The sequence below is a fragment of the Lissotriton vulgaris genome, chromosome 6 (assembly GCF_964263255.1).
Source record: "Lissotriton vulgaris chromosome 6, aLisVul1.2, whole genome shotgun sequence".
Lineage (NCBI taxonomy): Eukaryota > Metazoa > Chordata > Amphibia > Caudata > Salamandridae > Lissotriton > Lissotriton vulgaris.
In genome coordinates this window covers 204621551-204633614 of record NC_141694.1, presented here as the reverse complement: position 1 = coordinate 204633614, position 12064 = coordinate 204621551, and the positions used below count along the sequence as shown (strand labels likewise).

The 12064-nt window shown below is 41.9% G+C and overlaps 1 protein-coding gene across 1 annotated transcript in view; it reads left to right on the top strand.

Annotated features, from left to right (window-relative positions):
- The window catches only part of LOC147707025 (adhesion G protein-coupled receptor F5-like), a 579327-nt gene that overhangs the window by 119630 nt on the left and 447633 nt on the right, over positions 1-12064 (top strand). Inside the window, exon 7 of the mRNA XM_086925616.1 lies at positions 7899-7914. Coding sequence (XP_086781742.1) covers positions 7899-7914 — 16 coding nt within the window. The remainder of the gene's footprint in view (positions 1-7898; positions 7915-12064) is intronic.

Genomic DNA, 12064 nt, shown 5'->3' with positions numbered 1-12064 from the left:
TGGGTTTAATCCATCACCGTTCTTTAGCCCACTCTGCCATCCCAGTTCAGACATATGCAAATCAGTCTGACCCTGTGCCTCATGGGAACAGTCCATCCCGAACTGCCAAGCAATGCCTTCCCTGGACCGGAAACAAGCTACAGAGGACCGGTTTCTGGCATTCACTATTTTTGACAAAGAAAATGAAGCTACATTTGAGGACTTGATTTGGTTAATAGGAATAACGTCCCCTTTGCTCATTGCTGTAGGAAAATAGAGGGGTAATTATTTCCAGGCCCTTCTCGTTGTCTCTTAACGTTAAGTGGGCCAATATACCTATTTTTGCCCAGCTCTGCAGTCATAATTCAATCTTGTGCTACTTACAAGGGTCAGTTGTGTGGGAGGGCTCAGGGTGGTGATAGACCCTCCTAAACAAGCTTTCCAGGTGGACAATGGATGTTAGTTGTAAGGCAAAGTGGGCCTGATTTATCAAGGAGTTATTTTGTCCTTGCATCACATCAGGGGACGCAAGGCAACGCAATTCCTTAATTCAAATTTAGACAGCCACACAGAAGTCAATTGTGTGCCGTCTTGCTTGGTTTTGTACAGAAAATGTAACGCCGTGGATTGCAATGTGTTACGTTGAATTTCGAGCTGGATAAGCATGGCCATTCCTGTGCATCCACCCACGGTTCTGACTCAATTCCAGATATACAAAGGTTTGTAAAACTGGGAATACATCAAATCGGTAAAGCTCCCAGAGAATGGTGCAATAAGGCAAACCCTCTTTTTTCTCTTTCTTATTTCTACCTGCCAAGCATATTGCAGCCCAAGACCGCTGCTCCACTGCCCAGGAATGGCGGTTCCCTGGTGGCGGCGGGGTTCCCAAGGCATTCAACCACCCAAGTTGTAATTGGGAGGTTGGACCACCAGTGCGGCGGTGGCTGGACCAACACCACTGTGCGCCCTCAAGTCTGGCGGTCCTCGGACCGCTAGGCTCGTAATTAGGCCCTCAGGGGCAGATTTACAATAACTGGCGCATCCCCAGGGATGCACCAGTTATTGTGCGCCACAGCTCTGCCACCCATGGTGCACCGCATTTACAATACGGCGCACCATGGGGCAAAAACGGCAAAGATGTGTGACGCATCTGTGCCGTAAAGGCGGCGCATTGCTGGAGTTGCGTCGCAAGCGCAACTCAGCTCCAGCAATGCTCTGGGGGCCCTATCTGACAATGCTGCGTCAAGCCTTACGCCTGCTTCAAGCAGGCGCAGGGTTTTGACGCAGCATTAACCTAAAAGTGACTGAGTGAAATCTTGTAGCTTTCACTCAGCCACTTTTAGGAGGCCTTCCTGCGCAGGAACACCCCCCCCCTGCGCTGGAACACCTCCTTATGGTTCAGGGCTTTATAACGTGACGCATCTCCCAGATGCGTCACGTTGTAAATACCCCGCACCATGGCGCATCTTTTTCGCTCCCGCTTCGTCACAAAAGTGACGCAACAGCAGCATAAAAGAGGCGCAAGGGGCTTGTAAATCTGACCCTCGGTCTTTATTATGAAACTGAGGATGGTAGTGGCTAAAGAATGATTTGCAAAATAAGTGGCCTTGCCTAAGTAGCACAATGTCAAGCGAGAGTTGGCTTTTAAGCACTAACATTTGGCTTGAAGCTTAAGAATACAAACATTGCTTTATCATGTCCCTCATGGTCCAGGCTCTACTATAGGTATTTCTAATTCAGATGGGAAGGATACATTTTCCGCCACTGTACATGAACAAATTGCTTACTTGATGAAGGTACATAAAACACCTGTGCCTTGTACAGCTCAGACAGTACCCTGCTTTCTTGTTCCCTGTGTAAGTGGCCTCAGTACTGCTTTTCTGTCCAAAACCCTTCTCTTTAAACCTTAGATACTATACACATTAGCTATTAAGATGAAATGATTCTGTCCCCTAGATATGTAGACATTCTCTATTTCTGTTCCCTTTGTCAGTAGTCTTTCCCTGCCCCTTCCAAGTCTAGGCTGCTTCTTCATACTGGAAAAAAAACACTCTTTTTCTCCAGCCATCTAAACCTCTCCCTTCAGGTCTGTGCCTCCCCAAAAGCGACGAGGGTTAGAAACATTGCTAACTCCTAGTGCTAACAGAACATTTTCAGATTAAACTACTTTCTGTACTCCAGAAGCGTCACATTGTTTCACATGATGTGGGTTACGGCCAAAGCTGCCTGCTTTGGAACTAAGGAGCCAGGTTCAAGTCTGCTCAACACCCTGTAATTCTCAGTAAATGATTTAGGGCCTGATTATGACTATGGTGGCCCGATGGACTGCTGTAGCCACTGTAGTGGTGGTCCAACCGCCCTATTACGAGTTTGGCGGTCGGACCATCAAAGGACCGATGCAACCACCGGGTATCAGTGATTCCTCAGTGGTGGTGCAGCGGTGTGAGGTCGCAATATGCTGCTGGTGCCACTGCGGCACCGACAAGCATATTGCGAATGTCCTCACATCCACCCTTTTCATGGTGGTTAGTTTAGGAGTGGGTAGAGCTACAGGGGGGAAAGCGTAATTTACGGGGGTTAAGGGGAGGGTAATGGTAAATTTAAGGTTTTGGGAGGTAAGCGGTAAAGGGAGATTACAAGAATAAAAAAAGGGGCAGGGGGCTGAGAGCAGTACACTCCGCAAAAACATATTTAATAAAAAAATATATATAACAGAGTCACGTCTGATTTATGAAGGAATAAATCAACTTTTCCAAAAACCTCACTGTGGTCTTTGAGAGCGCGATTTACTGAATTTGATCGAAATATATATATATTTGCACAAATTTCAATGTTCTCATTTGCGATTCTTTGCACAGTTATTTCTCTTTACATCTGCGTATATTTGCACAAGTACTGTATAGACTATGGTATATATATATGAAAATCTGTTTTTATGCATTTATGCAGGGACCTTTCTGACTGTTATGAATTTATTCAGTAGATGAATTATGTTTTGAAGGGAACATTTTACTCACCCTCTGTCCAATTTCCGGACCATAGAAACAAGCAATGAAGTATGTTGTTTATGTCTATTATCACATGGTGTGCACTAGAGCATTTAAAAATACAGAATTTTTTTCTAATGACCAACTGTGAGCAAGGGCATCCGCCCGAAACGCGTCAGTCCGCCACGCTGTTAGACTTGGTCTAATAAACATCTTTGCCTTACTTTGGGATTCGAGTGGTCTTTGTTCGCCAGACGGAGTACTGGAAGTGCAGGACTATCTGCTTGTTCAAATATATATATATATATATATATATATATATATATATATATATATATATATATATATATATATATGAACAAACCAATCTTCAGAAAAACCACACTTCAGTGGACACGAAGACACGGACCCAATGGATGCAGGCAAGGAGATTTTATTTAAAACCTCTCCGGTTACGCGTTTCGAGCAACTTGTGCTCTTGGTCAATCCTAACTATAACTACCTACTGGCGATCGCCAGTAGGTAATATATATATATATATATATATATATATATAAATATATTAAAAAAAAAATATATATATATATATATATATATATATTACCTACTGGCGGTCGCCAGTAGGTATATATAGTTAGGTTTTTTTCTCTATGGGATTTTTGAAAATTCTATGTCTAATAACTTTGGCGTTTGTGGACGGAATTGGCTGAAATTTTCAGGAAAATGGAACATTTTGTTTCTGAGCAGCCCCTGTCAATTTGGGGGGGTTTCATCAAGGGGGGGCCGAGAAAAAAGGGGGGTCCCAAAACGCGTTTTTCCCTTGTTAATTTCCATAGGGCGGTTGGCCTCACTTTTAGCTCGAACGGCTGAATGGATTTGCACGAAACTTGGCAAAATTGTAGGGACTGTTAGCCCGATGTGCCTTTGCTAGGTCTCAATATATGTGCTCCAGTGGATTTTGAGTAATTTAGGTTCAAAAATAGATATATATCTGGGCGGAGCCTAACCACACATCTGATCTGATTGGCTGTCAGCACTTCATCCAAGAAGTGTTGGCAGCCATCTTGGGACCAATATACATGATAGCACCTCATTAAAAAGCATTGTAGTTAATAGAGGGTTTTAGGACTTTAGTTACATTATAAATCATTTGTTGATGGTACCATACTCGTTTTAGGAATTGTGGTGGGTTCTAAGGTGATTTTACCATGTGAAAAAACCTTCTGCTGTGATATCATGAATATTGTTTGAAAGAAAACTAATATCTCATGATTTTCCCACAGTGGTTTGGAAGGGGAACTATAAGCTAAACTGAAAGCATATTTTCTGTAAATTCACATTATCTTTCTCAGTCATGTGAAAATGAAGTCTGACATTCTCAGTAAAACATGTACATCCAACAAGGACAGAGACTGTCAGTTGATTCCTTTGTGTTCTACTGCAGCCTCCTAGAGTGTTCTAAAGAACAACTAGAGCGCTAACAGTCCTACTTATTACAAAGGTATGGCACACCTGAAACCATCTTGATTGGAATAAAGTGGTAACTCTTAAAACATTTAATTTAAAAAGAAACAACATGAGGGGGTATATTTTGCCATAGAAAGTATGATTAGTGCTGCAGAATGAAAAATTAGGGCACATTTTGAGTGACTTCTCAAATCCTTTTCTATTTCATTAAAACATTCTGACATGCAGTCTCCCAAAATGGCCACCAGAGACAAAAGAGCCCAAATGTAGCCCAAATATCACCCAGATGTAGCCCAAGTATAGCCCAATTACAGAATGTCCCAGAGTGTTCTAAAGAACAACTAGAGCGCTAACAGTCCTACTTATTACAAAGGTATGGCACACCTGAAGCCATCTTGATTAGAATAAAGTGGTAACTCTTAAAACATTTAATTTAAAAAGAAACAACATGAGGGGGTATATTTTGCCATAGAAAGTATGATTAGTGCTGCAGAATGAAAAATTAGGGCACATTATGAGTGACTTCTCAAATCCTTTTCTATTTCATTAAAACATTCTGACATGCAGTCTCCCAAAATGGCCACCAGAGACAAAAGAGCCCAAATGTAGCCCAGAAATCACCCAGATGTAGCCCAAGTATAGCCCAATGACAGAATGTCCCAGAGTGTTCTAAAGAACAACTAGAGCGCTAACAGTCCTACTTATTACAAAGGTATAGCACACCTGGAGCCATCGTGATGGGAATAAAGTGGTAACTCTTAAGACATTTAATTTAAAAAGGAACAAAATGAGGGGGTATATTATGCAATAGAAGGTATTATTAGTGCTGCAGAAAGAAAAATTAGGGCACATTTTGAGTGACTTTTCAAATCCTCTTCTATTTCATTAAACAATTCTGACATGCAGTCTCCCAAAATGGCCACCAGAGACAAAAGAGCCCAAATGTAGCCCAAATATCACCCAGATGTAGCCCAAGTATAGCCCAATGACAGAATGTCCCAGAGTGTTCTAAAGAACAACTAGAGCGCTAACAGTCCTACTTATTACAAAGGTATGGCACACCTGCAGCCATCTTGATTGGAATAAAGTGGTAACTCTTAAAACATTTAATTTAAAAAGGAACAAAATGAGGGGGTATATTTTGCCATATGAATTATGATTAGTGCTGCAGAAAGAAAAATTAGGGCACATTTTGAGTGACTTCTCAAACCCTCTTCAATTTCATTAAAACATTCTGACATACAGTCTCCCAAGATGGCCACCAGAGACAAAAGAGCCTAAATGTAGCCCAAATATCACCCAGATGTACCCCAAGTATAGCCCAATGACAGAATGTCCCAGAGTGTTCTAAAGAACAACTAGAGCGCTAACAGTCTTACTTATGACAAAAGTATGGCACACCAGAAGCCATCTTGATTGGAATGAAGTGGTAAGTCTGAAAACACTCAATTTAAAAAGGAACAACATGAGGGGGTTCATTTTGCCATAGAAAGTATGATTAGTGCTTCAGAAAGAAAAATTAGGGATCATTTTGAGTGACTTCTCAAATCCTCTTCTATTTCATTAAAAAAATTCTGACATGCAGACTGAAACATGCACTTTGAATACCAGCAGCAGACGTCCCTGGTGAGCAGTAGCTTTACTACAGTGATCTAATGTGCAACTAGAGTGCTAACATTCAGAATTTATGTCAAATGTGTGACACATCTGAATGCCTTCTTGATGGAACCAAAGTAAACAAGCATTGAAAATGCAATAGATCTCGCCCTCGTTTAAGTTAAAGCCATTCTGTTTGTAATAAGGTGGCTTTTTAGCTTTGCTTTTATTAGTGTTTTTTCAACTTTCATGTAAATAACATGCATCTGTATGCATATAAGTATATGTATGCATGCATTTATGTTTGTATCTATATAGATATACAGATGATATATGTTTGTATATATATATATTCACTGAAAAAACCATAGGCTATAGACCATATATAGTTAGGAATTAGCATTTACAAAACCTTGAAAATTCACTGAAAAAACCATAGGTTATAGACCATATATAGTTAGTCATCAGTGATGTCATCAGTGATGTCACTGACCATGTCATGAATGATGTAATATGTGACATCATCAGCAGTGGATTGCGGGTGCGCGATATATAGTTAGTGCAACTAACTATATATGGAATTTCAATGGTTTTGTGTGAGTAAAATAAGGTTTTGTAAATGCGAATTCCTAACTATATATGGTCTATAACCTATGGTTTTTTCAGTGAATTTTCAAGGTTTTGTAAATGCTAATTCCTAACTATATATGGTCTATAACCTATGGTTTTTTCAGTGAACATATATATATATATATATATATATATATATATATATATATATACATATATATATATATTCCTTCAATACCTCTCGCCTCCTTTCTTTTCCCAGCGGAAGTCCCGGCCACAACAGCAGGTGGGTTATCTAAATTCTTTTATTTTTCAAAACACCATGTGCAAAGACGTGCAAGATAGGACGACCTACGCGTTTCGGCTACAATTAGCCTTCAACTCGACCATAGAGTCCCAAGTGTCTAGTAAATTTATAAAAAGTGCTCAGTGATAGTACCCTTCTTTGTCTTCATTAAACACTAGACTGTTCACCTCATTTACAAATTATGGCTCAACACAGTCGCCGTTTTGTTATGTTCTTCTTCCATTCCTGTAAAGTACTCTAAAAGTGCTGCATGCGAGAAGATGACGTCATTTCCTCATTCATGGCAATAAATGATTCTCTCACAACAATTATATACAATCTATAAATAGTGCATTTTACAAGGCTTTGTAGAATTATCTCCATTTATAACAAGTCATAGATTAGGTAAACATTTCATTGTGAAGTTATTTTTTTTAAACGGACATAACGTGACTTCCTGCTCATTTTCTACATATTTACAACCCTGTTATTTACAATTATTTATAATTTCTAATCAATGTGTTGTTGTAGTACCTCTCATAACGAAACCCATTCTTATCAAAACCCTTAGGGTGTATTGAATTCTATGGTAGATATATTCTCATGTACCTGTCCTTAATCCTCAGATGTTTAGTATATTTGAAGTTATAGGTGAAGTTATAATGGGGCCCTCATGGTGAAGAACCAGGTCCCACATTCCACTTCTGAAATTAATACTATATACAGTTAATTCAGATTCTTTCCATATGATTTTAAATTACAAGTTGTGTATGTAGAGTTAGTATTCGCTTTTCGGGCTTCGCATGCCTGGTCTTGATTCTCATGAGGATGTCTACTACGCATATGCACTCAACTACAGATTTCCAGGGAGGAAGGGATTTCTATTTATACCCTATACACAGCTATATACAAACAAGTTATTTCATTCTTGTTTTTTTGAGCGGAAACTGTTCAGATTCATTTACACAGTCCTTCAAATGCTGTTCTTATTTACAAATGTACATACAAATCAGCATCCAGGTTGTGTCCGTGTAGGTATTCTGTACCCATCCCCAAAATCATCCTAAACTCCATTTTCCGAAGTTTCAATTTACGATCACCTCCTCTTTCTAATGGTTTTATGATTCTAATCCCAGAATATTTCAACTTACTGCAATCGTTTTGGTGGAATTCATGAAAATGTTTGGCCATTGGGTAGTTTGGGTCCTTGTTTTTTATTGCACGGAGATGTTAATGAATCCGTCATTTTAGTACTTTCAATTAGGTGATGTCGACCTGTAGATCACAAATTTTGATTCACACGTAATGTGATCCTTATTTTTTTCGGTTCTCCCATTCTGTAATTTGTATTCTGTAATGTTAGAACCCTGTTCGCAAGCTTTACACTTTGAGCATTTCAAAAAACATGGTGTCGTCAGCCATGTTGTCTTTTTTGGTGGTTGGATTTCTAGGTGACTCTGAGTTAGAATATCTCGTAGAGATGCCGTTCTTCTATATGTTATACTTGGAAAAGATGTTAAGTTTTCCTTCTAGGTTTCATCCAGTAACAGAATCTCCCAGTTCTTCCTTATCACCTTCTTCAGCTCCTTACTTTGGTTGGTGAAATCCAAGATCAAACGTGTTGTACCCTCTGTTTATGTCGTATTTTTTTGTGTCGTCCTTACTACATCCGTCACAGGGATTAAGAGGTCCGATCGTTGTTTCAGGTTCATCCTAGATTTTGCCGTTAGGATTACTTCCAAAAGATATCCTCTTTCCAGAAATCGACTACTCATCCTCTCGATCTCCATTTTCAAGACCTCCATCTCTGAATAATTTCTTTTAGCTCTAAGCATCTGACCGTAAGGTATACTCCATTTTAGTTTTACTGTATGGCCACTGTTAGCATGAAGAATGCTATTACCGGATGTCGGTTTTCGGTGCATTTTGGTGCACAGTCTCTTGTTTTTAATAAAGACGTCCACATCTAATAAAATTATACTGGTCTCGCTTATAGATGATGTGAAATGGAGGTTATAATCATTTTCTTCCAGAGAGTCGATAAAGTTCTGTAAGTCTTCGCGACTTCCATCCCAAATGACGAATAGATCGTCGATAAATCAACACTATGTTTTTATTTTCAAGTGCTTTTTGTTTTCTTCCTCCACGACTTTGGTTTGCCAAAGCTCCATCATTAAGTTTGCATAAGTTGAGGCAAAAGACGTCCTCATCGCTGTGCCTTGTTTTTGTAAATACAGGCTGCCAAGGAAGAGGAAAACATTATGTTCAAGACAGTAGGTCTACATGTCGATCAACATGGCTGAGTGTTCAAGGTGGCTGATCGATCTTTTTTTCAGAAATTTCTTGATAGCTCTTATTCCGTCTTCATGATGTATCGAGGTGTAGAGTGATGTTACGTCTATTGTGGTCATCAAGTATCCTGGGTTCCACTCAATTTTCGATATTTTGTTTAGGAAATCCATGGTATCCCTTAGATACAAAGGAAGCATTGTTACGTAATTCATGAGGAAGATGTCAATGTAAATGTAAATGTAAATGTACAGGAATTTATGTAGCGCAAATCACCGAGCGGTTTCTAAGCGCTTGCTTAGGGAACCCGTCCTGGTATTCCCCTGTGAGATAACCCCGGCAGGGTATCCGCAAGGTGAAAGCCAGGCATCCCGCCGCGAGGTTGTTTCCAAAAGCGATCCTACGGAACTCACTATCGGTCTGCCAGGTGGTCTCTCAATCGATTTATGAACTTTCTGCAGAAAGTAGATAGTGGCTATGATCGGATTGTCTGTTTTCAGGTAGCAATATTCATCAAAATCAATTAGGCCTCTTTCTTTCCACCCCAGCTAAGTGTATGGTATTCATTCGTCCATTCCTCCATTGGGTTATTGGCCAATAACTCATAATGATCTTGGTTCTCCAATTGCTTTGCCTCATTAATATAATCGGTAACATTTTGGACCACAATGTTTCCTCCTTTATCCGAGGATTTGATTATTATTGTAGGGTCATTTTTTAGTCATTTTTGAGTTTGAGTACCATTATTTCGTGCAATAAATCAATTTTATTCCCGTGTGTCATCTGTGGACAGAACCTGGACTGTTTTCGTAGTCCACTTTCACCTCCTACATTTGTTGTCAGTCCGATAGTATTACAGAAGTTGATATCTGATGTAAACGAGTCTTGACTTGTCTCTATATTTGACGATTCATCCTCTCTCAATGATGTTAATGCTATAAGTGCTGGTAGATCTTTTTGAGCAATTAAGGATGGATTTGTTTCCTCTGGTTGACAGACATTAGGTTGAGGTTTCTTCTCCGCAAAGTATTTTTTAAGTGTAATTTTCCCACAGAACTTGTGGAAAGGGGCGACCATTCGGTCCCCCCGAACGTATGGCAGAGTACCACGATCCCCCCGGGAAGCCATCTTGGGCGGGAGGCGAGTCTCGGCTGGTATGCCCGTAGCAGCGTAGCCGGGGCGCGCCTTTTTCCCGCCCTGGAGTGGGCTGGCCTAGACACTGACGCGGCCGGCCACGCCCTTGGGGCAGGCAGGGGCGGGTTTACGCCCGCCCTGAAGACGGATAAAAGGAGCAACAAGCCAAGAAAGCATCCTCTTGTTCCTGTGCTCTGAAGCTGCACCTCCTCGCTGCACGTGAGCTCGAGACGGAACGAAGAGCCAATTTTGAGCGTGGTAATCTTTCTTTTTGTCTTACAGATACTCGGTCTGAGAATGCCCAAGAAAGTCGGGAAGCGAGTCAGTACCGATCAGATGCTCCGCATGCTCATGAAAGAAGTAACCGATCTGAAGAAGCAGATGGCAGCTAAGGACGGGGAAGGGGGACCGAAACGACCTTTGTCGGGAGCAGCCCCTGGAGGGAGAGGCAAGAGGTCCAGAAGGGGGGCATCTGGGGGGGAAACCCCGGTTCCCGATATCCCGCTTGAAGAGCCAACTCCAGTACCGAAGGAGGGGAATCCGATTCCCGTGGTGGTCACTCCCGTGTCCGGGGAGGATATGCCTCCCGAGTTAGCAGCACAATTGGCAGCGTGGTTGGGGAAAGATAGCGAGGGCGCCACAGCTGACGATGCCCAGGTGTTAATGAGACAACTGCGTGAAACTAGGGAGGCGGTGAAGGCACCATCGTCAGCTACCCCGCTGTCTCCGGCGGTAGAAAAAGCAACAGGCCCAGGTCCGGCGGCAGATGCAGCTTCTGGTTCAGGTAAGCGGCCATTGCCGATTGCGAGGGAGGGGTCTGCACCTTCACGAAGGGAGAAGGTGGCTCAGCATGTTCCTCTGGCAATTAAGGAAAAGATTTGGGCGGATGAGTATGTAAACATTTTTTCGTTGCTTACCGACCATTATGAGATGGAGCATGTTAAGAGCCAAAAGGAGCTCATGCATCCGAGTGTTTGGCACGCAAAAATGGCCGCCTTTAAGGTCGACGAAAACATTGGCACTTGGGGCAGGGCATGGGGAATCTTTACCTCCATCATGGGCGAACGTAGGCCCGAGTTGTTGACCGAATTGCCTATTTATCAGTCACGGATCATGGAGTATTACGTATCATATGGGGGCAATCAGTGGTTCTGCTATGATAATATTTTTAGAAAAGCGAAAGAACACGACAAAAACTTGACTTGGGATTGTTACGACTCCGTTTCATGGTCAAAAATGGAGAGTACAGGAATGTTGAAAGTACCATTGGTAGGAAGTAGCGGGGGCGAGTCCTCCCGCCAATACGCTGGGACACCCTTTCGATCGGGTGCAGGTAACGACTACCACTCTAAGCCGAATGGCAACGCAGGTAAAAGGGGGATTTGTTGGAATTTTAACAGGGGTAAATGTACGAGGCCCCAGGGGTCGTGCAAGTTTAGACACGAATGTGGGGGGTGTGGGCAGCCATCCTATCCTGAGTCCATGTGCAGAGCCAAAACGGGTGATAACGGTGGTAGGGGAAGCGCCAAACAGGTCTGAAATAGTCCGAGGGGCGCCTTTACCTACTCCGATTGATACCATGGCGATGATTCCTTGGCTCAACGAATACCCGGATCATGCTTCCGCTGGGGTGTTGCGGAACGGGTTTTCATATGGTTTCCGCATCCCAGTGGGGGATTTTCAGGGTGTAGCAAAATGTAAGAACCAACTGCCGGTCTTGCAACATACGACCGTGGTACAGGAAAAAATTGGGAAG